The 27,204-nt window shown below is 45.0% G+C and overlaps 1 protein-coding gene across 1 annotated transcript in view; it reads right to left on the bottom strand.

Annotated features, from left to right (window-relative positions):
• Nucleotides 1–27,204, bottom strand: part of abcb5 (ATP-binding cassette, sub-family B (MDR/TAP), member 5) — a 211,491-nt gene that overhangs the window by 63,359 nt on the left and 120,928 nt on the right. Inside the window, exons 13-17 of the mRNA XM_085989371.1 lie at nucleotides 7,815–7,976; nucleotides 5,875–6,075; nucleotides 3,482–3,628; nucleotides 2,782–2,886; nucleotides 2,523–2,600 (exon numbers count right to left, since the gene is read on the bottom strand). Of these exons, the coding sequence (XP_085845497.1) occupies nucleotides 2,523–2,600; nucleotides 2,782–2,886; nucleotides 3,482–3,628; nucleotides 5,875–6,075; nucleotides 7,815–7,976 (693 nt within the window). The remainder of the gene's footprint in view (nucleotides 1–2,522; nucleotides 2,601–2,781; nucleotides 2,887–3,481; nucleotides 3,629–5,874; nucleotides 6,076–7,814; nucleotides 7,977–27,204) is intronic.

Raw genomic sequence — 27,204 nt, 5'->3', positions numbered from 1 at the left:
CTCTAGACTTGACCATTCCTGGTCGGACTCACATCTTCCACTCTCCAGAACTCTGCTGCCCGTATCCTAACATGCACCAAGTCCTGTTCACCCATCACCCATATGCTCGCTGACCTATATTGGCTCCCAGTTGATCAACGCCCCATTTTAAAATTCTCATCCTTGTTTTCAAATCCCACCATGGCCTCACCCCTCCCTATCTCTGTAATCTCCTCCAGTCCTACAACCCTACAAGATCTCTGCACTCCTCCAATTCTGGCCTCTTGCGCATCCCCGATTTTAATCCCTCCACCATTGGCGACCATGCCTGCAGCTGCCGAGGCCCGAAGGTCTGGAATTCCCTCCCTAAACCTCTCCACCTCTCTGTCTCTCTTTCTACCCTTAAGACACTCTTTAAAACCTACCTCTTTGACCACACTTTTGGTCATCTACCCTAATATCACCTGATGTGGCTCGGTGTCAAATTTTATTTGGTAACACTCCTGTGAAGAGCCTTGGGGTGTTTTACTACATTAAGTACAAGTTGTTGTTGTTGTTGACTGTTAGTGTATGTATCTGCCCCTATTATGGCTCCCTGTGTTCACGACAGGAGGGGAGGGCCTATGTCAGACAACTCCTAATGAGAACCTGAGACCAAGGACATCCAAAACACAATGGCATAGAGTTTCTGCTTCTGACGCAATCGGCAATTCCAGTGCACCCAAAATTGTGCCCGTTTTGAAAAGCTTTTTCCTCCAGTTTCCATTCAAACTCATTTGCTTATCGCCAAATGCAAAATCTGCCATGAACCAGTGCAATCAGGCGGCGTTTTAAAATGTCATTTAAAAAAAAATTGGATTAAAAAGAATTTGCTTCATATATAGTTGTAACTTGGTGAAATTTGATTAAAACAGCTGAAAATGGGTTTATCACAAAAAATAAACATTTGTAATCGCAGTGTCAATCCACGACCTCTGAGTAACCCGATTTAAAATGACTGAAATTCAATTTAAAAAAAGATTTCCTAGTTCTTTTGGGGCACAGTAGTCAGTTTCTTAGTAAATTGAAACAAAAATTACATTCAAAAGCTTTAAAACATACCTTTTAGTGTCCTTGCCAGCAAAAGAACCAGCTTAAATTTTTAAGCCTCCTCGAAGGCCTGCAAACGAGCGCAATTAGCGGAAGCTCCCAATAGTGATTAACTCATCCTGGGGATGTGGCCAGTTTTGCAGGTGGGGCCTGCTTCCAGAGTGATGTTTTTAAAGCTAGCGCAAAAGATTGCGGAATCTCGGGTTGCGCTGCATGCAAATTGAGCTTAAAATTCCGCAATCTTTTGCATCATTGACACCGATTTCAGCCGAATTGCGCTTAAGGTTTTAAGCCTCCTTGAAGGCCTGCAAACAGCGCAATTGAGCAGAAACTCCAGGCTAAAGGTTGTGAGACAAGACAGGCTAATGCACTATTTGTTACTTTTAATCCTTGGAGAAACAACTTCAGAGCCTAACTCGTTAACATTTTAACCACCTTTCATCTGAGTGCTTATTTTCTAAACGTGCATGAACACATTTGTTTTGAATATGCAACATTTAAATGTAGCCCTTTTCTAAATCCCCTCTGTGGAAAAATGATCAAAAATCCTAAAAAATGGTACATGGGGGATACACCTCCCTACATATTCAAATGACCCTGTTCCCAGAATTTGGCATTGGGTCTGGGCTTGTCCATTGGGTGGACCTAGGGTCTGCACTGCCACTCTTGTGCTGGTGGAGTTGCTCTATGGGAATTTCAGACCTGTAGAATTTTACAGCAGAAAAAGAGGCCAATCAGCCTCATCTTGCCTTGATCCCCATCCTGCGGGGATCTCGTGATCAGCAAGGGAGGGCAGGAGAAGCCAATACTATCCTCGCGGGGCCGTGAGCCACGCCTCATTCCTCCTGGCCCCACAAGGAAAGTAAAAAAAAGTTTTTAAAAACATACCTTTTTGGGCCTCTTTTGGCCCCAGTCTGCATCGCCTGGCGGGAAACTCACTGTAGCTTCCTGCTCAGACCACAAGTTAAAATTTCAGTCAGGTCCCACTGACGTTATCAGAACCCGTCATGCAAATGCTAAAAAGGACCCTGCCGGCTTTGTGCAGGTGTTCTTGCCACCTGCTCAACTGAGCAGATTAAAATAAGGAACCCTCAGCTCCTGGCATCTCTAGGGCAGGTAAATAAACGGAGAGATTTTAATTTCCCACCCGCCTGGTTTCGGGTAGGGTTAAAATCTACTTTTGGCATTCTGCCTGAGATGGTCATATGAACTGAATGGAGTATAGGAAACTTATCATAATTCCTGTAAGTGAATTGTGTAAATAACAAATAGCTCTATCTGTTCATTTGTGGTCTATACATCTGTTGTCTCTTTCAGTCTCATGCTGTTATATTCACCCTGCATTACAGCTACAGGCAGGTGAAAATCCTGCACAGAATTGTACTTCTACACTGCACAAAGCATTTCAGTCCTGACAACTGACATTCCTGCAGGAACTTAGAAAAGCTACCCACCTGTTGCAGTATTGCTTTAAAAGATAAACCACGCAGCCTCATAGTAAGGATTTCCCCAGACTTTCCGAACATGTATCCCTTGAGAATTTCAAAAGAAAAACTGATGATTAAATCAAAGTATCAGATTAACAAGGAGTGTCTTTTGATCATGATTCCCTAAAAGATTAAACCAGCATTCTAACTAAAAGTTCAATCTGTTATAGTTTTGCTAACTTAATTTTTTTTTGGAGGGTTGGTTCTGCTCTTCCTGATCACTTACCTGTAGACTGTAACTGACAAAGAGAAGAGCACCTAGAGCCAGGAAAATCAAGGAAAACATAGCAGCCCTCTGTTGCTTTAATTCAGAGTCTAGGATTGCAAAAACCTATTTGAAATAAAGAAGAAAAACTTCATAAAGTGTCTTTCACGACCTCAGGACGTCCCAAAGCACTTCACACCCAATGAAATATTTTACTAAGCTGCGGTCACCGTTGCAAGATAGGAAACGCAGCAGCCAATTTTACGCACAGCAAGATCCCAGAAACAGCAATCTGATAATGACCAAAGAATCCATTTTTGTAGGTGTTGGTAGAGTGATCGATATTGGCCAGGACACCAGGGAGAACTCCCCTGTTCGTCCTTAAAATAGTGTAATGGAATCTTTTACATCCACCCGAGAAGGTAGACAGGGCTTCGGTTTAACATCTCATCTGAAAGACAGCACCTCTAACAGTGTAGCACTGAAGTGTCATTCTAGATTGTATGCTCAATTCACTGGAGTGGGACTTAAACCCACAACCTTCTGTCTCAGAGGCAAGAGTGCGACCACTGAGCCACAGCTGACACCTAAATGAGAGAGTTATTTCCCTGAGTAATTATCATTTCTTAATGTAAATTTTAACAATATATAGCAAACCTAATTAGGCTTATAGCTTTCAATTTCTGACTTAGTTACTGATGAGATAAGAAAAATAACTCACCCCAATAATCCTGGAAAACACCGCACCAAATGCTGGCATGATGGCACCGCCCACAATGGCAGCGATTATTCCTATGACAATGTATGGCCACTCTGGCTTGTTCAAAGCAAGAATTTGTAAAAATGAAACATCTGGAAAATGTTCTTCCTTTAAAATTTGAAGAGAAAAAAACATAATTAAACCAAACCCCAGTCCAGTATTCTTTCTATTCCATGATCTCGTTGAATGGCGGAGCAGGCTCGAAGGGCCGAATGGCCTACTCCTGCTCCTATCTTCTATGTTTCTATGTAAATCTTGGAATGAGATTATCCCTGCTCATCTGTTAAATGCCTATCATTTGAGGAGGCATGAATTTTACTTCAGAATCTGGCTAGCCTGAATCCTTAGATCACATAACATATTTTAAGCAACAAATAAGCTTTGCTGTCACTGGGCATTATGGATGTTTGTTTTGGAAAAAAAGATTGTAATCATGTCATTTTAGGTAATAAAAACACTGGCACTGCAAATTGTCGACCACACTCTGCTGGAATAAGGGCAGCAGGGCAGGCAGCACTGACATTTGATTTTGACCGTGTTGGAGTATCCGGGGTCAGGGTGGAGTCAACCAATTCGCATGGCAGCAGTAAGTATCCGTGCCATTGTTGGCGCATTCTGGGCATTGGGTCGGCTGCAGGAAACGGGAAATGTGGTTCAGGCTGGTGGCTTTGGGAGTGATGGTTCTCAACTGAACATGTTGTGGGGGGAAAAAATATATATAGATATATATAGATGTAGACATAGATAGATCTTTTTTATATTATATAATTAATCACAGTTAACTCTTGCAATGAACACGTTAAATTTTTTGAATATTACATTTTCTAACACGTGTTAATTGCAGAGGTTATGCAGGGAATACCTAAGTAGGAACACGTTTCTAGGTACTAACAACTTAAAGCTTTAGCCTGCTGAAATGAAATTTCCTCTTCCATTGGTGTCACTGTTGAATAAACACGTGCTCTTTTCTCCGCTCGGAGCGAACCATCTTAACGCCGCAGCACTCAATTCTTCTCTGTAACAATGAGTAAAAATACAATGGCCAGAATTTGCTAGAGCAGGGTTGCTAGTTAGACTTTTTTCTGCACCCTTCCGCTTGAAAATTATATGCAGTGCATATTGCTGAAAGTGCGATCTGATAACGGGGCATCTGGGACCTTGGTGAACGATAGGACCAACAGTCTATCTCCTTAACCAATGAGATTTAAGAATTGAGAAAGAAACAGAGGAAGGACAGAGAAGGAAATAGAATGAATTAGAGTTAAATCAGGTATAGAAAGAGAAATAAAAAGATGGAAAGAAAGATTGGATTAAAAGAGGGAGAAAAAAAGAGACAGAAAAAAAAGTAAGACAAAGATATAAAATTTAAAACATTTCTAACTATAATTTGCTATCTGTAGAAATCAGACTACACTGTTTTAATTGTTCTCTTTCTGGACCAGAAAGGTAGAGTGACATTGCAGGAACATAAATCTCCTCATCAAAAAGGTACTTACACGGTTAAGTACCTGCTCTAACTTTCTGGGGCGGGTTTAATGGGCAATTAATGTGAAAATGCAGTTATTTCTTGAAACTCACAGGGAGGTTAAGGATGAGCTGTCGGTTTCACAAGGCCAACGGCGGAGCGACACAAATCCTCCAACAACCTGTGGCGATTCGCAATTCACGGGGTATCTCTTCCTCACCACAAATTGTTGCACGATTTGCCCATTAATAAAGCTGTGCGCATTAAGCTCGTCATTATTTTGCCTGCAAATTTCAGCCCAATATGTCGGATGTGTGCATGGGAAAATTGCTTGTTGTAGAAAATTGGAACTTTGACCCGTGCGAGGTATAGTTTGCAGAACTTTAATACAGTTTATGCAGTCAACACATTACCAAGGAGGCCCGAGATCATGGTAAGCAGGTTACGCAGCTTCTGAATGTAAAGAATAAGGTTTAAATTAAATGATATTTTTAAAACATATTTTACTAACTTGTGATGTATCGAATAGCAAGCAGAAGGGGTTTAGATACACTTTTCACACAGGCTCCAGTCATTTCTTTATTTACTACCAGCTTATACTAATGCTGCATGAATTTAAAGGAGTTCTGTTCCAATTTTTAAAAATATGTATGAAACAAACTTGAACGAGATGGATGCAGTAATGAACTAACTGTGTGATTGAAATCAAGATTAACCGAGATTAACATTTTTAATCGCGGGGTTAATGGCAGTTAATTTTTCTAATTGCTTCACAGCCCTAACACATATGTCTGTGTGTGTATAGAGATATATACATCAAAATATATATGTACACATTTATGGAAAACATTTGCCGATGTTAGTTGACATATCAAAATTTAACTCTAACCGATTCTTTTTCTTGTTCATTGCACTCTACTGTTTCCATTGGTTCAGATGAAGCAAATTGGTGATGTTTCCTGTTTGATTTTCTTTTGAAGCTGCTCCTGTTGATCATATTTATCCTTCTCGATTCATCATTCTCAGGTTGCTTTACTTCCTCCAAAGCATCATCCATTTCCTCACCACTATCACTCTCCCCATGTGAACTCTGAAACAGAAGCACAGAGAAAGCTGGCAGTTTACACATAACATTATCCATATTTTAGTTTTAGGATTACTGACACTAATTTTCCAGGCCCATTTAAGTGCTGAACAGATGTACATTCTTAGGATCCTCATGCAGTAAAACTCTAAGGGGGTGATTTGAATCCCAACTGCCCTGCAGAAACCAGGAGAGTGGGCAGTTAAAATTACCCAGGATACTTATCTGTCCTGGAGACGTGAGGAACTGTCGGTTCCTGATTTTAGCCTGTTCAACAGAGCAGGCGACAAGGACACCTGCCCAAAGCTGGCAGTGTCCTTTCTTACGTATGCATGTCATGTCACAATGATGTCATCAGGACCTGACTGCAATTTTAACCTGCCGGCCCTAGTGGCAAGCTGCAGTGAGTTTCCCAGCAGGTGAAGACAGATTGGGGCCAGAAGAGGTCAAAAATGGCAAGTTTTTTTAGGTTTTTAATGCTCACTTCTGTTGTAGTTTCAATATTCCAATGAATCATAAATGTTCCCTACTGAAATTCCTAAATTGCATAAAACAAGAACTTGTATTTATATAGTGCTGTTAATGTAGAAAAATGTCCTAAGGCTCTTCACAGAAGTGTAATCAGACAAAAATCAATGCTGTGCCAAAGAAAGAGGTCAGTTTTAAAAAAGGTCTTAAAGGAGAAGAGGGAGGTGGAATTGGAGCAGTCTATGGAGGGAATTCCAAAGCATAGGGCTTACATGGCTGATGGCGTAGCCGCCAATGACAGGGCAAAGGGAGTGGGGAATGCAAAAGAGGCCAGAGTTGGAGGAGCGCAAAGTTCCTGGAGAGATTTAGGGTTGGAGAAGGTTACAGAGATAGGAAAAGGTGAGGTCATGAAAGAATTTAAATACTGAGATGAGAATTTTAAAGTTGAGGCATTGGGGACAGCTGTGAACAGTTACAAATGTTGCTGGGGTAAATCTTGCTTAATCCGCTAATAGATTGTGAAAAGACAAATAAGAGTCCTACTAGCCAGATCACACAGCCTTTTGCTTCTTTCAAACTGTACATTGATCTTGAACAGTTTGAACCTTGAGTTGTAGTTATAGATGGAACAGAATAGCCATATAAATATAAGAGTTTCCTTTACATGTACTCAGCAGCATGGGTGGAAGATTCAGTACTGTATTTTTCAGTGAGTGAGAAAAAGAGTAGAAGAAAGTGGACAGGGAGATTAGAGGACATCAGAAGCGTACCAACAGACCTTCGCATACCTCAGACATCAGGGGGGTAAAATTCAACTTCTGTGGCAATGCAAAATGGGTGGTAGCATATCAGATGCTCATTATACATCCTGCCCAATTTTCCTTTCAATTAAAATTAATGGCAGAAAAATCAGGCATCCGATCTGCTACCACTCATTTTGCACTCCTGCAGGTTGCGTTTTACCCTACCCCCCACCCCGACAAGCCCCCCATTCCAAATTGACTGCAAAATAGAGAGACAAACAATGGGCCTCTCAGAGGATCAGTGATGGAGAAGACTCTGGCTCAGCAGAGAGGTTATCAATGAAACCTGCTATCTGTTAGCTCAGACCTAAAGGCACAGTTCAATATCCAACATGTGTTACCTGTTGCAGTGAAAGTCCTCATAATCCTCAAACTCTATGCACAGGGCCCTTCCAGACAGTCATAGAATACATTTGTTTCATCAGCTAGTTTGCCTTGACCCACTGCATAAAACAGGTGACCCTTTCAGCTTACCTGCTGCATTACCAGGGAATAGTAGATGCCCTTTCTGTTCATGAGCTCAATGTGTGTTCCTTGTTCAGTGATCACTCCATTATCAAAGGCAGCAATAACATCAGCAGTGCTGATTGTTGCTAGGCGATGGGCAATCATAATGGTGGTACGACCTGCTCTTGCCTGCCGTGAAAAAGAGTGATTAGATAAGATGTTACCAAACCTTGCTCGCTGAAGGAGATTACAGAAATAGGGAGGGGCGAGGCTGTGGAGGGATTTGAAAACAAGGATGAGAATTTTGAAATCGAGGCATTGCTCAACCGGGAGCCAATGTAGGTCAGTGAGCACAGGGGTGATGGGCGAACGGGACTTGGTGCGACTTGGTGCGACTTAGGACACGGACTGCCGAGTTTTGGATGACCTCACGTTTACGTAGGGTAGAACATGGGAGGCCAGCCAGGAGTGCATTGGAATAGTCAAGTCTAGAAGTTACAAACGCATGGATGAGGGTTTCAGCAGCAGATGAGCTGAGGCAGGGGCAGAGACAGGTGATGTTACGGAATTGGAAATAGGCGGTCTTAGTTATGACGCGGATATGTGATCATCAGCTTATTTCAGGGCCAACTATGACACCAAGGTTGCGAACAGTCTGGTTCAGCCTTAGACAGATGCTAGGAAGAGGGAAGGAGTTGATGGCTAGGGAACGGAGTTTGTGGTGGGGACCAAAGACAATGGCTTCAGTCTTCCCAATATTTAATTGGAGAACTACGGGAAAGATTGAGACTTTAAAATTCTTTATGCCCCATTAGCCTTCCAGTTATCAGTCAAGCTACCCTCGAATAGAAAACAAATGCATTTCCAGTAGTTTGATATAATAATCTAAACTAAATACAAATAATTTCCATTAGTTCAGCTTATTTCTGTGTTTTTTCTCACATCTTCTTAAAATAGCTTCGCCAACAATTTCAACATTTTATAGAAAAACAAATTGGGAGTGAAATTAGGACGTCTGTCTTAGAAATTACCTGGTATAGCACCGGCCATGAAGGCCAGTTTTGTTGTAAAAATAGTGGCCGCCTTGATTCACCCGCTTCTGGTGCAGGACATGGCAAATTACACTTTTTTAAAATTTGTTTATCGGATGTGGGCGCCGCTGGCAAGACCAGCATTTAGTGCCCATCCCTTATTGCCCTTGAGAAGGTGGCGGTGAGCTGCCTTGTTGAACCGCTGCAGTCCATGTGGTGAAGGTACTCCCACAGTGCTGTTAGGTAGGGAGTTCCAGGATTTTGACCCATCGACGATGAAGGATCGGCGATATACTTCCAAGCCAGGATGGTGTGTGACTTGGAGGGGAACATTGAGCTGGTGGAGTTCCCATGCACTTGCTGCCCTTGTCCTTCTAGGTGGAAGAGGTCGCGGATTTGGGAGGTGCTGCCGAAGAAGCCTTGGCGAATTGCTGCAGTGCATCTTGTAGATGGTAATACTGCAACCACGGTACGCCGGTGGTGGAGGGAGTGAACGTTTAAGGTAGTGGATGGGGTGCCAATCAAGCGGGCTGCTTTGTCCTGGATGGTGTTGAGCTTTTTGAGTGTTGTTGGAACTGCACTCATCCAGGCAAGTGGAGAGTATTCCATAACACTCCTTACTTGTGCCTTGTAGCTGGTGGAAAGACTTTGGGGAGTCAAGAGGTGAGACACTCGCCACAGAATACCTGGCCTCTGACCTGCTCTTGTTGCCACAATATTTATGTGGCTGATCCAGTTAAGCTTCTGGTCGATGGTGACCCCCAGGATGTTGATGGTGGGGGATTCGGCGATGGTAATGCCATTGAATGTCGAGGGGCGGTGATCAGACTCTTGCTTGTTCAAGATAGTCATTGCCTGGCACTTGTGTGGCACGAATGTTACCTGCCACTTATCAGCCCAAGCCTGAACATCGTCCAGGTCTTGTTGCATGCGGGCATGGACTGCTTCATTATTTGAGGAATTGTGAATGGCACTGAACACTGCAGTCATCAGCGAACATCCCCATTTCTGACCTTATGTTGGAGGGAAGGTCATTGATGAAGCAGCTGAAGATGGTTGGGCCTAGGACACTGCCCTGAGGAACTCCTGCAGCGATGTCCTGGGGCTGTGATGATTGACCTTCAACCACCACAACCATCTTCCTTTGTGCTAGGTATGAATTCAGCCAGTGGAGCATTTTCCCCCCGATTCCCATTGTTTTCAGTGGTACTAGGGCTCCTTGATGCCACACTCGGTCAAATGCTGCCTTGATGTCAAGGGCAGTTACTCTCACCTCACCTCTGGAATTCAGCTCCTTTGTCCATGTTTGGACCAAGGCTGTAATAAGGTGGGGAACAGAGTGGGCTTGACGGAACCCAAACTGGGGATCAGTGAGCAGGTTAATGGTAAGTAAGTGCCGCTTGATAGCACTGTGAATGACACCTTCCATCACTTTTCTGATGATTGAGATTAGACTGATGGGGCGGTAATTGGATGGATTGGATTTGTCCTGCTTTTTGTGGACAGGACATACCTGGGCAGTTTTCCACATTGTCAGATAGATGCCAGTGTTGTAGGTGTACTGGTACAGTTTGGCTAGAGGCGCGGCTAGTTCTGGAGCACAAGTCTTCAGCACGATAGCCGGGATGTTGTCCGGGATCATAGCCTTTGCTGTATCCAGTGTGCTCAGCCGTTTTTTAATATCACGTGGAGTGAACCGAATTGGCTGAAGACTGGCTTCTGTGATGGTGTGGACCTCAGGAGTAGGCCGATATGGATCATCCACTCGGCACTTCTGGCTGAAGATGGTTGCAAATGTTTTCGCCTTGTCTTTTTCGCTCCACCATCATTGAGGATGGGGATATTCATGGAGCCTCCTACTCACGTTAGTTGTTTAATGGTCCACCACCATTCATGACTGGATGTGGTGGGACTGCAGAGCTTTATCTGATCCGTTGATTGTGGGATCACTTAGCCCCTTCTATAGCATGCTGCTTCCACTTTTTAGCATGCATGTGGTCCTGTGTTGCAGCTTCCCCAGGTTGGCACCTCATTTGCAGGTACGCCTGGTGCTGCTCCTGGCATGCTCTTCTGCACTCCTTGTTGAACCAGCGTTGGTCCCCTGACTTGATGGTAATGGTAGAGTGAGGGATATGCCGGGCCATGAGGTTACAGTTTGTGATGGAATACAATTCTGCTGCTGCTGATGGCCCACAGCGCCTCATGGATGCCCAGTTTTGAGCTGCTAGATCTGTTCTGAATCCATCCCATTTAGCATGGTGGTAGTGCCAAAGAACACGATGGAAGGTGTCCTCAGTGTGAGGACGGGACTTTGTCTCCACAATGACTGTGCGGTGGTCACTGCTACCAATACTGTCATGGACAGGTGCATCTGCGACAGGTAGATTGGTGAGGACGAGGTCAGGTAGGTTATTCCCCTCATGTTGGTTCTCTCACCACCTGTCACAGGCCCAGACTGGCAGCTATGTCCTTCAGGACTCGGCCAGCTCTGTCAGTAGTGGTGCTACTCTTGGTGATAGACATTTAAGTCCCCCACCCAAAGTACATCTGTGCCCTTGCTATTCTCAGTGCTTCTTCCAAGTGGTGTTCCACATGGAGGAGTACTGATTCATCAGCTGATGGAGGGCAGTAGGTGTTAATCAGCAGGAGGTTTCCTTGCCCATGCTTGACCTGAAGCTATGAGACTTCATGGGGTCCAGAGTCAATGTTGAGGACTCCCATGGCCACTCCTTCCCGACAGTATTCCACTGTGCCACCACCACCCCTGGTGGATCTGTCCTGCCGGTGGGACAGGACATATCCAGGGATGGTGATTGGCTGAAAATTATGATTCTGTGAGTATGACTATTTCAGGCTGTTGCTTGACTAGTCTGTGGAACAGCTCTCCCAATTTTGGCACAATCCCCAGATTTTGGTGAGGAGGACTTTGCAGGGTCGACTGGGCTGGGTGTGCTGGGTGTGACATTGCCGTGTCCGTAGTCGGTGCCGAGGTCAATGCCGGGTCCATCTGGTTTCATTTTTATTATTGTTTTTAGTGGCTGTTTGTTACAACTGAGTGGCTTGCTAGGCCATTTCAGAGGGCAGTTATGAGTCAACCACATTGCTGTGGGTCTGAAGTCACATATAGGACCAGGTAAGGATGGCAGATTTCCTTCCCTAAAGGACGTTAGTGAACCAGACGGATTTTTACGACAATCCGATAGTTTCATGGTTACCATTATTGATAATGGGCCAGTAGTTCGGGTCGGAGGCTTCCCGCGGGTGCAAGCCCCCGACCTGCACTTACCTAGCGTGCTAGCCGTTGTGCTGTGGACCCGCGTGGGATTTCGATCCTGCGCCTCCTCCAACTGCCGGCGCGCAGTATATGCGTATCCCAGGGGCACCGTTAGTTCGAAGCGTCCCCTGGGATCACATGGGCCATGGAGTGCCAATCATAGCAGGGATTCTCTGTTCATAGATTTGACAGGAAGACCTGTCAAATCTATGAATTAGAGATCAGCCCCAAAACATAACTAAAACTTCAAATAAATAAAAAAAATCACATTTTTAAAATAACTATAAATTACATAAAATAACTATTATAAACAATAATTTAAATTTTTGAAAAAATTAATTACAGTTTTTAACGGGACTAAAAATAAACTTACCTTTCATTAAAGTATTTAAACAAAATAAACCTGTGGAAAAAATGTTTTAATTTTACTTAATTTACCACTTACCTTGTTAAAAGCAGGCCTTGCGACTGCTTTTTAAAAGCATAGCTGCTGGAGACTTACCCTCCTGGAGAAATCTATAAAAAGAACAGAAGTTCCAGGAGTACGTGCTGTCTCTCCGGCGCACATGTTCAACCTGTGAACCCCTTCCTTGAAGGGAACTGAAGTTCCGGTTTCCCGCGCATGCGCAGTGCATGCAGGAAACCGGCACTTTTGTTGGCCCTACGCGTGAGTACCCAACGCGTACTCACCCATGGGAACCCGAATTTCTGGCCCACTATATTTTTATTCCAGGTTTATTTAATTAACTTCCCCAACTGTCATCGTGGGATTTGAACTCATGTCTCTGGATCATTAGTCCAGGCCTCTGGATTATTAGCCCAGTGACATTACCACTATGCTACTGTACATTGGTAAGGGCCATAGCACTGCCATTGACATCATGGGCCTCTGAAATGTAAATTAGCAAATCGTGATGTCAATCGCCATGTAATGCCTGACTTGACACCATGACTATTAATTTGGATGGTTTTGTTCACCATTACGCTGGGTCCTAATTACGCACAGAAAAGTGTGCGTGAAGCAGCCCTGCAGAGACGCTTTCAGTGCTTCTTAAAGGGACACACACATCTTTCAGGTAAGTTCGGATTTAAGCTTTTGGACTTTTTTTTAAAACATTTTATTGAAATGGTGGCTTGGTGCAATAGATGTTAAAAGTTTTTAAAGTGTGAAGGGAGAGCAGGGAGTACTGCTGGATGCTTGCAAGGCTTTGGATGGTAAAGTAATGCACTTGAGATGACAGATAATGCTGAAAATGCTCAGCAGGTCAGGCAGCATCCGTGGAGAGAGAAACAGAGTTCATGGGCTGGATTTTCATTGAGGAGGTGGGTAGGAGGCGGGACTACAACTTTCGGTGTTGAAGTCCCGCCTCCATCGAGTTGTAGCCAACCCACGCAATTTTCACTTGATTGACCATATTGAGCCCACCCAGCAGGCTCAGTGTAGTGTATGTACCCGTCTACCTTTAAGAGAACTATTGTATGTAACCGTTCACCTTTAAGAGAACTATTTTAGGTGTGGCACTACTTTGTTTGGCTTCTGTATACTGTAATACCGACGGTGACCACACCAGTATATAAGTGTTGTGTCAGGATTTATTGGGCAGATTCGCCCTGACCTTCGAATAGTAAAGTCCTGTTTTAAGTTACTCTTGGAGTCTGTGTATTAATTAACTAAACAACCCACAGACTTTACAGTGGCGACGAGTCCGATCGTACCCTGCGGCAACAATACTTCCGAAGCAGTTAACGAGCGTCGATAAGAGGCAACCGCCCTCGTCGTTCTGCTGGGAGAAAACTCGAGGCTGCAGAATTAGAAAGGAGGAAGAATTTAGAGACAAAGACTTCCATCAGCAACAGGCACTGACTGTCCCTTCTGCCATGGTGAGGAGTGAGCCGATCAGCACGAGAAGCAAGGAGGCCACGGTGACTGTGAGTAAGGGAAAGTAAAAAGAATAACCGGAGGATAAGGGCGGTGAACTCGACCACGGTCGAGGGGGAAAGGAGCCGGACAGAAGTCGGGCACAGAGGCGCTGAGACTGGGGCAGCGTGGAGCAAGGAAGCCGCGGTACAGACAGGCTGGGGACGCAACGGCATCGGGAGACAGCTAGACCGCGACCGGCGAAAAAGGCCGGGCAGCGACCGAAGCCACGAAGCGCTGCGACCGGGAGTGTAGGCGCGGGAAGAGATAAACTCAGCCGCAGCCGGGGAGGGAAGCACCGGACTGCGAGAGGGCTGGGAGGAGCGATTGGGAGCCGAGCGAGCGGGAGAGGCAGAGCCGACCAAGGGAGACTGAGCGAGAGCCAGTCCAGCGGCTGAAACTGTTCTCCGTCAACGGGGTGTACCCAGCGCCGGTAGAGCCGAGCGAGTGGGAGAGAGACAGAGCCCGAGCAAGGGGAACTGAGCGAGAGCCAGCCCAGCGGCTGAAACTGTTCGCCGTCAATGGGGTGTACCCAGCGCCGGTTGCCCTGCCGAGAAAAGGGAAAGCACTGAAGCTGACGCGCAGGCTGTGAACCTGAAAGCCAGCGGCCGTCACCCGTGGGGAAAGTGTACCCCTCCCGCCAGGGAAGAAACGCGGGAAGCCGCCATTAGGCGGGGAAGAAGACAGAAGCGGGAAACCGCCATTGAAGTGGGCGGGGAGAAAAGATAAGCACAGGAAACCGCCATTTTCGCGGGAACCGCTATTTTGAAAAAAAAAAAAAAAATTTTTAAAGAAATAATTCGTGGTGTTTATCAGGAAGAGAGGAAGATGCCTAAGCGTGGTAACATCAACGATTTTAATTCCGAGGTAGAAGACTGGGCCACGTATGTGGAACGCATTGAGATCTATTGTGAGGCCAATAAAATAGAAGAAGATGACAAAGCTATAACCTTGCTAAACTCGATGGGCGCGAAGACATACGGGCTCTTGAAGCATCTACTATCACCAGCTAAACCGGCGGATCAGACTTTCGATGATATTGTGGCTGTTCTGAAGGATCACTTGAACCCCACACCGTTGATGTTGGCGGAACGATTCAAATTCTATGCGAGAACGCAACGGAAAGACGAAAGCAACGCAGAATACTTGGTCGAACAGCGTAGACTAGCGAAATACTGCCAGTTTGGAGGGAATCTGACAGAGGCATTGCGAGACAAGTTCGTGTGCGGATTGGCAAAGGAAGGAACGCAAAAGCGACGACTCGAAGAGAACGACCTTACACTTGACAGGGCTGTCCTTATTGCAGCATCGCACGAAGCCGCAGCGAAGGGAACTGCGGAAATGCAGCTAAAGACAGCGGCACTCAGTGTGGATCAAATTACCTTGACAACAACAAAATGCTATCGTTGTGGGAAGACAACACACGACCAGAACCAATGCTGGTTTAAGAACCAGGAATGTAGGAAATGTGGCAAACTGGGTCACATAGCTAAGGTATGCCGGTCAGGGAAGAAGACCAACAACCAAAAGACCAACAACCAAAGGAAGCCATCACAGGAAAAGTACAACAAGGTACACAAGGTGGCTGAGAAGAGTTCAGACGAACAGAATTCGGACTCAGACCCAAACGGCCAGGAGCTGGGTAGTCTGAGAATTCACAATGTGAGTAAGGAAGCTGACCTACAAACTATCTGGGTCATGCTAAAAATAGCTGGAGTCCAAGTGAAAATGGAGTTGGACACTGGATCAGCTCCATCAGTCATAAATCAAAGGGATTACCACCAGCTATTCTCACATATACCCTTAAGAGATACCAAGTTCATATTGCAGACATACACGGGGCATAAAGTATACCCCATGGGAAAGATAAGAGTCAAGGTGAGAGATAGGGGTAAAGAACACCCAAGAATGAACTTATACGTACTACCTGAGGGAGGACCACCACTTCTAGGACGGGAGTGGATCAAAAAAATAGACATGGAATGGCACTATCTAAAAGCCATAATGAGTGAGGACTCAGTGCAGACAATCAGCTCAGATTCTGAATCGGATGACGATAAGACCAACCCAAATGTGAAAGACAAGGCTAAAATGGACTTGCCGACTAAGGTTGGAAAAACGAAGGCATGCAGAAAGGCTTATGCTCCAGAGAAGAACAAAGTTTCAGAACAGATCTCCACCGAACAACGACAACATAGTTTGACAGAGAATTCTGAGTCTGTTCAGTTTAAGGACATATCCATGACGGAAGAACACCGAGCTCGGACTCAACTTTATTTCAAATTACGACAACAATTAGAACAATTGAGTTACCATCTCGTACAAGAGATGAAAACAATGAAAAAGTTCTATGACACCGAATGGGAGAATCTGGAAAGACAACAGAAGCAGCTAGCTCAAGCAGAGAGCGACCATAGAGCCATCGTGACCAATCACCGATCACATCTCCCTTATAATGTTCAGGAGTTAGAATATTTGCAGAAAGAAGCAAATGAAGAGGAATCTTCAGGAAGCCAGGATTTTATTCCAGTTCTTCTCTACGACTCCTTACAAGCAGAGTTTGAGAAGTTGAAGGAACAGCATGAACAGGCCCAGGCTACAATCCTGGAGGGGGTTAACTCGGCAACCTCCGAAAAGCTAGTTTCAGCGGAAGCATATGAGCAAGAAGTCCAAAGGCTGCAGGAAATTCTTGATGAGCTCAAGGCCAAGACAGACTCATCGGTAGAAGTTCCATCCATAGATGAGAAATTAGAGGTGAAAGACATGGCAGAACATGAAAGTCAAGATGTCCAAGAACTCATAAAAATATTGAAGGAAACCCAAGACAAATATGAGGCGGCAATGACCGAGGTTCAACAACTTGAAGAACAGATTCAACTGGGAATTCTTTCAGTGAAAGAAAAGGCAACTATAAGAAACACAGAGACTGTAAGAATGGCCCCTGAACATGAGCTAGAGAGCATCAAGGCGCAACTTCTCCGAGCGCTTAAAGCCAAAGTACAAGAGGAAAAAAAGGTGAAAGCATTGGAAGAAAAGGTGGATGAAATGGAGAAGACTCTGATCCACAGGGTCCCCGTGGAAGAGTTAACGGTCAGCCAACTCCTTCATATGCTGAGAGACAAGACTCTGCAATGGGAACCATTTGAACACGAGCTTCAATCTTCAAAGGGAAGGGGTTTGGAGCTCTCAAAAGTTTGGGGAATAGTTGAGGTTGCAACACAGATTTTACGGGGCTGCCGAAAGTACGCTGAATCACATCAATGTGAACTACAGAATGTTGAAACAGCTGCTCCAGTAGAAGGATTGAATAGCCCGATCAATCAATCCCCGATGGAAGGGGAAGTATTGGAATCACAAATGAGGTCATTAGTGAAGGATTGGCAGGAAACCCAGGAAGAGCGGGATGAATATGAATGCATGAAGAAGTCTCTTCAGGAAAGATGTCTAGGGAGGGAACAACAGTCGGCTAACGTCCAGTTGGGTAAGGAAGAAGTAGCAGGCCCTCTCGCTAGACTAGCTCAGGACGACACCGAATATTACCATGACCTGTTGAGTGATACGGAATATTACGATGACTTGGTCTGCCCAGCTTGTGATGAAAACTCCCAAAGTGCAGAAATCAGGATGAAGCACTTAAAGTCTAAGGAACATAGGGAGATGGTGGCGCTACAGCTGGCAGCGGATAAGGGAGCTCCGAGAGTCTCCAAGAAGCGGAAAAGAAAAAGACGAAGCAGAAGACGATAACCATCTAAATCATTATCACTTCTATCAGATCATGCACGTGGGCCCTACGAAGGGGGCCAAATCAGTTGGAAAGTAGGAAAAATTACCAAGGCAGTCCAGCTGTTTGTAAAAGTCAGCACTGCTGGTTCAGCAGGACGGAAGTTCAAGCTGTTAAGCCAAGGGAAAGACTATTGGATGAGTCACGCTAGAAATGTGAACCGGCTACACCACAGAGATGTTGTTCGGACCGAGTCAAGACCAGAGACTGAGTCTGTGAACTGTTCCCGCAGAGACTGAATCTGTGAACTGTTTCCCGCAGAGGCTATATCTGTGAATTGTTTTACATAAAGTTGATTATATGTTATGTTTAATGGGGAATAAGTATGTTGTAAGCTAAAAAGGGAGGATTGTAGTGTATGTACCCGTCTACCTTTAAGAGAACTATTGTATGTAACCGTTCACCTTTAAGAGAACTATTTTAGGTGTGGCACTACTTTGTTTGGCTTCTGTATACTGTAATACCGATGGTGACCACACCAGTATATAAGTGTTGTGTCAGGATTTATTGGGCAGATTCGCCCTGACCTTCGAATAGTAAAGTCCTGTTTTAAGTTACCCTTGGAGTCTGAGTATTAATTAACTAAACAACCCACAGACTTTACACTCAGCAGGCCAATTAAGGGCCACCCAGCAACAGGTGACATCAGAGATTGATATTTCATCTGTCAAGACCTTTTGACAGATGAAATATCAGCGTTTCACTGCTATTTGAAGCTGTCAAACACTGACAATCTGTACTCTAAGTTAATTCCTTACTCTCAGGATGATTTAGAGATCTCTCCAGGACAGAAAGCTGAATGCTGCAATTTTTGACAGATCGCGGCCATTCTGCTTTCTGTGCCGGTGAGATGAGGGACTCCCGAGACCTGAAGGAAGGAAGGCAAAAAGGTAAGTAAAACTTCCTTAAACACACCAAACACACTTACCTCTGCACTCATGCACCCATTGTGCTGCCTTTCTTTAGGAATTTATGTTCGTTTTCCAGTTATTACAGGGGTTTGAGTAATTTGGGTCGATTTCCATTGTGTGCCGCCACCTAGTGGATATTTGGTACCTAGCAAGTGCAGTAAAGTGCAGTAAAGCACAGTAAAGTGCAGTAAAGCACAGTAAAGTGCAGTAAAGTAAACTACTGTATATCACAGACCTGCAGCCACACATGGTCTGGGAAGTTATTTTCTTGCTATGCTCCGGCCTTGGACACTATTTGTCTGTAAGTACTTGAGAATGTTATAGATGATTAGGGTACACTATATTTTGCAGAAAATGTTTAGTTTGTAACTTTTCTCTGTAAGCAAACTTACACAGCTAGCCGATAAGTGCTCGCTCTCTGTCTAGCTGGTTAACTTGTAGCTGTATTTTGATGCACTATGTACAGGGCTAATTTAAAGTGAATGTAAGAGAATGCCTTTCAGTTTGCTAAATGTATATTCACAGTAAGCTGTGTTTTCACATGTTTTGATAAGTTACAGGCCAAATGTACTGTGTTGCTCAGGCGTACCTAAATTTGTGTATGCATATCAGTTATGTGCTTGTATACTAATGTGTGCTTCCATTTCTGTATTGTATTTCAGTTTCACAATAAGAATCTTTCAGTAAAGTTTACAAGAAAAGTCAAGCCTTGTGATTTTTATGGGAAGATATCAGGTTGTTAGCTACCTGTCTAGCTCTGCATAGGAACGCGCTGCAAGGGCAGAATAGTGAAAAGACAACAGCACAGCGGGCTCAAGCACAAGAAGATACCACTCAGCTACCATGAGTCTACGTTCAGGAAGACAATATACCATAGAGGACGTCGACCAGCCAACCGAGAAGCATGAGCCTCTTCAAGCAAATGATGCCAAGTCACAGTCCTCTAAAGCATCCTCTAGATCATCTCGGCGGTCCAGCAGACTGTCATCATCGACAGCTTCTGCAGCCGCCAAAGCACATGCCAAGGCAAAAGCTGCCGAGGCTCAATTGTCCTTCGCTGAAAAAGAAGCTAGTGTGATGAAGCAGAGAGCTGACCTCGACGCTAGCGTGATAAAGCAGAGAGCTGACCTCGACGCCAGTCTCCACATTCTCCAAAGCCAGAGAGCTGCCGCGGCCGCTGAAGCTGAAGCTGCAGCTTATGAAGAAGGTGAGAACGAAGGCGGGGAGCACAGCCATGAACCATATGTTCCAGAACAGCCCCTCAGTCCAGTGCAACGTACAAGTGAGTATGTCCAACAACATTCCAAATTGTTCTTCAAGGAAACATCCAGGTATCTCGACGCAGAACCAACTACTCACCACAGTAACAAACAGCCTGTTTTCGGAGACACTGAGCTTAAAAGAGAAGAAACAAGTAAGACTTACCTGCAGAGACCTCCACAGCACTCGGCCAATCCAGCCAAGCAGTCCTCACCCGAGCCACAAGGTGCATAAGACCTCGCTAGGTACCTCATCCGCCGAGAATTGTTAAGTTCAGGTCTTCTAGAATTTGATGACCGTCCTGAAAATTATTGGTCATGGAAAGCATCCTTCCTGAGTACCACCAAGGACTTGAATCTGTCAGCCAGAGAAGAACTAGATTTGATGACAAAGTGGTTCGGAGCTGAGTCGTCAGAACAGGTGAAGAGAATTTGCTCAGCGCACGTCCGCAATCCCACAGCAGGCCTCAACCTGGTTTGGCAACGTCTCGAAGACTGTTATGGGACACCAGAAGTCATTGAACACGCACTGCTTAAGGAGATTGAGGACTTTCCGAAACTAACCAACAAAGATAATGTCGAGCTTCGAGAACTGGGTGACATTCTCCTCAAACTGGAGTGTGCTAAGGGAGAAGGTTACCTGACAGGCCTCTCATATTTGGATACAGCTCATGGGGTAAACCCAATAGTGGAAAAGCTCCCCTACAACCTTCAAGAGAAATGGATAGCTAAGGGATCCAAGTACAAGGAGGACTACGGAGTGGCATTTCCCCCCTTCTCTCTCTTCTCCAGGTTCGTCCAACAACAGGCAAAGGTGAGGAATGGTCCAAGTTTCACTTTCTCCACCTCCAGCAGTTACGCTCCTTTGAGAACAGAGAAACCCACAAAGTACAGCAACAAAGCCTCTGTGAGTGTGCACAAAACAGATGTTCCAGCCGAACCCTCAGTCAACCAATCCAGTTCTGCTGGGAATAAAGTGGATGACCCAGATCGTCAGTGTCCAATACACAAGAAGCCCCACCCACTCAAAAAGTGTTGAAGCTTTAGAGGCAAGCCTATTGATGAGTGCAAATCATACCTGAAAGAGAATCGCATCTGCTTCAGGTGTTGTGGGCCGACTATGCACATGGCAAAAGACTGCAAGGCGACAATCAAGTGCTTCGAGTGCAACAGTGAAAAACACATCGCAGCCCTGCATCCAGGTCCTCCTCCTTCGACCACCGAGAGCGCTGCGGTTGACAAAGAGGATAGAGGGGGGCAAAGCAAAAGCGCATCTTCTTCAGTCACCTCCAAGTGTACCGAGGTTTGTGGAAATGCAAGCAGCCCATGCTCATGCTCCAAAATCTGCTTGGTTAAAGCATATCCTGCAGGGAGAAAGGAGAAGGCAATCAAGATGTACACAGTGCTTGATGAGCAAAGTAACAAGTCTCTAGCGAAGACAGAATTCTTCAATCTCTTTGAAGTCAAGGCCAGCGCAGCTCTGTACACGCTAAAAACCTGTTCAGGGACAACAGAGACTATGGGTAGGAGAGTTGGCAACTTCATGATCGAGTCCATGGATGGGAAACTACAGCTTCCCCTTCCCACCTTAATTGAGTGTGACATGATGCCAGATGACAGGACGGAAATTCCTTCCCCAGAGGTCGCACGCCATCAGCCCCACCTACAGCCAGTTGCCAACAAGATTCCAGCTGTGGACCCGGACGCTCCAATCCTCCTGCTCTTGGGAAGAGACATCTTAAGGGCGCACAAGGTGCGTGAGCAAATCAAAGGGCCCCACAATGCTCCTTATGTGCAGCGGATTGACCTGGGATGGGTCCTCGTGGTGGAGTTTGCCTGGGAACAGTCCACAAACCAACGGATGTCAACGTATATAAAGCAAATGTGTTGCACAACGGTCGCACATCTTGCCTCAGCCCATGCCCAAACAGGATCCAGGTAAAGGAAGACTACGATGGCATGACGCAGCATCATAGGTCAACCTCCTCTGCCTGTGAGGAAGAGGCAGGCCTCACTGCGAGCATAGACAGCCTAGGATGCTCAGTGTTTGAAGGGTCCAAGGAGGATGACAAACCAACACTACCCATGGATGACAAAGCTTTCCTAACCATCAGTGCCCTGAGGAGGTTTTTCTCAATCCGTGGTCCAGCCAAACTTCTCCGCTCCGACAGAGGGACTAACTTCGTGGGTGCCTGTAAGGAGTTGGACATCCACACGGATGATGCAGCAGTAAGAAGCTACCTCCAAAAGAAAGGATGCACGTGGGTGTTTAACCCCCTGCAATTCATCCCACATGGGTGGTTCATGGGAGAGGCTCATCGGTGTTGCCAGGCGTATTCTGGATGCTATGCTGCATCGGACGGCACCCACTCATCTCACACATGATGTCTTGAGCACTCTCATGGCTGAAGTCATGCCGATCATGAATGCAAGACCCCTGGTGCCGGTGTCCACTGACCCAGACATGCCTGCAGTCCTCACCCCAGCGATGCTCCTGGCTCAAAAGATGAGTGCTATTTCAGCCCCCTCTGGAAACTTCGACATGGCTGAGCTGCACGGGAAGCAGTGGAAGCAAGTCCAGCGTCTTGCAGACACTTTTTGGAAGAGATGGAGAGGAGAGTATTTGTCCACCCTACAGAGCTGTAGGAAATGGACAGAAGACAAGCCAAATGCCAAAGTGGGAGATGTTGTCTTGCTGAAAGACAGCCAAGCACACAGAAATGAATGGCCAGTAGGACTGGTTGTCAAAACTCTGCCGAGCAGGGACAAGAGTGTCCACAAGGTGGAGGTAAAGATTGTCAAGGAGGGGACTGTCAAAGAGTTTCTGAGGCCAATCTCAGAGATCGTAGTCCTCCTTTCTGAAGAAACCTAGAGAAAGCATTCTGAGTATGTTTGCAGCCAAAGGACGTTTTCTTTAGGTTTTATTTTGTATCTGTAGTGGTACAATGGAATTGTACCAAGCGGGGAGTGTGCTGCCTTTCTTTAGGAATTTATGTTAGTTTTCCAGTTAATTCAGGGGTTTCAGTAATTTGGGTCAATTTCCATTGTGTGCTGCCACCTAGTGGATATTTGGTACCTAGCAAGTGCAGTAAAGTGCAGTAAAGCGCCGTAAAGTGCAGTAAAGCACAGTAAAGTGCAGTAAAGTAAACTACTGTATATCACAGACCTGCAGCCACACATGGTCTGGGAAGTTATTTTCTTGCTATGCACCAGGCCTTGGACACTATTTGTCTGTAAGTACTTGAGAATGTTATAGATGATTAGTGTACACTATATTTTGCAGAAAATGTTTAGTTTGTAACTTTTCTCTGTAAGCAAACTTACACAGCTAGCCGACAAGTGCTCGCTCTCGGTCTAGCTGGTTAACTTGTAGCTGTATTTTGATGCACTATGTACAGGGCTAATTTAAAGTGAATGTAAGAGAATGCCTTTCAGTTTGCTAAATGTATATTCACAGTAAGCTGTATTTTCACATGTTTTGGTAAGTTACAGGCCAAATGTACTGTGTTGCTCAGGTGTACCTAAATTTGTGTATGCATATCAGTTATGTGCTTGTATACTAATGTGTGCTTCCATTTCTGTATTGTATTTCAGTTTCACAATAAGAATCTTTCAGTAAAGTTTACAAGAAAAGTCAAGCCTTGTGATTTTTATGGGAAGATATCAAGTTGTTAGCTACCTGTCTAGCTCTGCATAGGAACGTGCTGCAAGGGCAGAATACCCATCACTCACCTGAACACCGGACATCTCGACCCTTCCAAGCCCTTCAGCCCGACGGCCCGCCTCGCTAACTTGGCGTGGTTTGGAGCTGTCGGGAATCCCACACTTCAAGAATGAAAATAGGATTAGGCTATAAACTGCCTGTTAACTACCTGTTAACAGGCAGTTAATTGGCACTAATCCCCTTCCCGCCTCGGGGAGGCGGGTCCCTGTGCGGGTCGGGTACCCGCCTCCTTTGAAACTGGCATGGAGGTGGGTTGGGGGCAGGAAGGGTTTGTGCCCCCCGATTTCAAGATTTTAACCGCCCACATGCCTCCAATCCCGCCTCCACGGCTCAATGAAAATCCTGCCCCCTGTCTCAGGTCGGGATGCTGCTGAAAGATGTATGTGTCCCTTTAAGATGTGCTGCCAGTCTGCTGAACACTGGGTTTTCATGGCGAGCTTAGGACCCAGTGCTGAACTGAACACTAAGGTCGAAGTTACCTGAGGTGCAAGCCGACTGACGTTACCCTCTCTTAATTTACATGTCCAGGGCTAGCACTTCTATAGGCATCACTGAGGTCCTCACCAAAATGGTGGCTGCCGAGTCCCACGTCACAGAAGGGCAGTAGAGTGGCGGCTGCCATTTTTAGGCTGGATAGCAGCTAAAACTCATGGTGGTAAGTGGGCCAATTTCTAGGCTTTTGTTTCTTTAATGCTTATTTCCATTGCCTAACTGAGATGATTGCTTTCCTCATCTAACAATCATTCCACTCGTGTTTTTCACTGTGTTTCTTTGCTTCCCCCTCCCCTCCTTTTTCTGATTCTATTAACATGTTTTTCATTTCTGAAGGGTAAGAATTTGAAATGTTGACTATGTTCTCTCCACAAATGCTAACTGACCCCTGCTGTGTGTTTCCAGCTTTTTCTGTTTTTGTTTCCTGTATTTAGTTTGCTGGACTAGTAGAAGCTGCACAGATACAAGATTAAAATACTGAAATGGAATGCCCTAAAATTTATAGAAATCATAGAATCATTGAAACTTACAGCACAGAAGGAGGCCATTCGGCCCGTCGTGCCTGTGTTGGCTCTTTGAAAGAGCAGTCGTGCTTAGTCCCACATCCCCGCTTTTTGTCCATAACCCTGTAAGTTCCTCATCCTCATGTACCTGTCCAACTCCCCTTTAAAATTATTTATGGAGTCAGCTTCCACCACCTTTTCAGGTAGAGCGTTCCACATCCCAACAACTCTGAGTGAAAACAATTCTCCTCATCTCTCCTCTAGATCTTCTGCCAGTGATTTTAAATCTATGATCTCTGGTTATTGACCCACTCACCAGAGGGAATAGTTTTTCTCTACCTACTCTATCAAAACCTCTCATCATCTTAAAAACCACTATTAGGTCACCTCTTAATCTTCTCTGTTCCAAGGAGAACAATCCTAACCTTTGCTTATAACTGAAGTCCCTCATCCCTGGTAGCATCTTGGTAAACCTCCTCTGTACCCTTTCTAAGGCCTTTACATCTTTCCTGAAGTGTGGTGCCCAGAATTGTCCACAATACTCCAGCTGAGGCCTAACCAGTAATTTATAAAGTTCTAGCATGATCTCTTTACTTTTATATTCTATGCCCCTACTTATGAACCCAAATAGCCCATATGCTTTTTAACCACCTGATCAAATTGCCCTGCCACCTTTAAGGATTTGTGAATATTGCCACCAAGGTGTTTCTGCTCATCTACACTTTTCAAAATCATGCCATTTATAGTATATACTGTCTTTCCATAATAGTCCTCCCAAAGTGCATCATTTCACACTTCTCTGCATTGAACTCCATCTGTCATACTTCTGCCCATTTTACCATCTGGTCTATGTCATCCTGTAGTCTACCATTATCCTCAGCACTGTCTACTTTGTTGCCAATTTTCGTATCATCTGCAAACTTTATATTGCTGCTCCCTACACCCAATTTTAGGTCATTTATAAAAATTGAAAAGAGTAATTGAGTCAAAACTGACCCTTGGGGAACACCACTGCAAACCACCTACCAGTCTGAAAACATTCATCCATCACCACCCTCTGCTTCCTGTCACTGAGCCAATTCCATATCTATACCACCACTTTCCCCTTAATTCCATTGTCAAATGTCTTCCAAAAGTCCATATATACAACATCTACTACACTACCTTGATCAACCTTCTCTGTTACCTCATCAAAGAATTCAATTAAGTTAGTCAGACACGATTTGCCTTTAACAAATCTATGCTGGCTCTCCTTGATTAACCTATGCCTTTCCAAATGAAAGGTTTTTTTCCCCCTGATAATGGTTTCTAATACCTTCCCCACCAATGATGTTAGGCTGACTGGCCTGTAGTTTCCTGGTTTATCCCTCTCCTCTTTCTAGTGATATAACATTAACAACCCTTCAGTCCTCTGGCACTACTCCTGTATCAAATGAGGATTGAAAGATTGTGACCAATGCTTAAAACATAGAAGCAGGAGTAGGCCATTCGGCCCTGCTCCGCCATTCAACGAGATCATGGCTGATCATCCAAACCCTAGCACCCGATCCCTATACCAACAGCCATCCCACCGAAGCCCTATCCCCGTAACCCCGTGTATTTAATCCCCCCTAACACTAAGGGCCAATTTTTATCATGGCCAATCAACCTAACCCGCACATCTTTGGACTGTGGGAGGAAACCGGAGCACCCAGAGGAAACCCACGCAAACACGAGGATAATGTGCAAACTCCACACAGACAGTCACCCGAGGCCAGATTTGAACCCGGGTCCCTGGCGCTGTGAGGCAACAGTGCTAACCACTATGCCACCGTGCTTCTAGCAAATATAACCCCATGTTGAAGAAAGGAGGGAGAGAAAAAACAAGGAACTATGGCCCAATTAGCTTGACATCAGTAGTCGGGAAAATATTAGTGAAGTAGTAACAGGGCGCTTGGAAATCACAATATGATTAGACAGTGTCAACACAGTTTTATGAAAGGGAAATCATGTTTAACAAAACTATCAGAGTTTTTTGAGGGTGTAAATAGCAGGGTAGATAAGGGGGAAACAGTGGATGTAGTATATTTGGATTTTCAGAAGGCATTCGGTAAGGTGCCACACAAAAGATTGTTACACAAGATTAGGGCTCATGGGATTGGGGATAATATATTAGCATGGATTGAGGATTGGTTAATGGACAGAAAACAGAGAGTAGGAATAAACGGGTGAGGAGGATGCAAGGAGGCTGCAAAGAGATATAGACTGGATAAATAATTGGACAAGAAAATAGCAGATGGTGTATAATGTGGGGAAGTGTGAGAGTATATACTTTGGTAGGAAGAATGGAAAAGGAGAATATTTTTTCAAAGGTGAGAGACTAGTAAATGTTGGTATTCAGAGGGATTTGGGGGTCCTTGTACATGAATCACAGAAAGTTAACCTGCAGGTACAGCAAGCAATTAGAAAGGCAAATTGTATTTTAGCCTTTATTGCAAGGGGTTGGAGTATAAGAGTAAGGGAGTCTTGCTGCAATTATATAGGG

The sequence above is a fragment of the Somniosus microcephalus genome, chromosome 5, assembly GCF_052327205.1.
Source record: "Somniosus microcephalus isolate GS21.2 chromosome 5, FLI_Smic_1.0, whole genome shotgun sequence".
Classification (NCBI taxonomy): Eukaryota; Metazoa; Chordata; class Chondrichthyes; order Squaliformes; family Somniosidae; genus Somniosus; species Somniosus microcephalus.
This window is presented reverse-complemented; position numbering and strand designations above follow the sequence as displayed.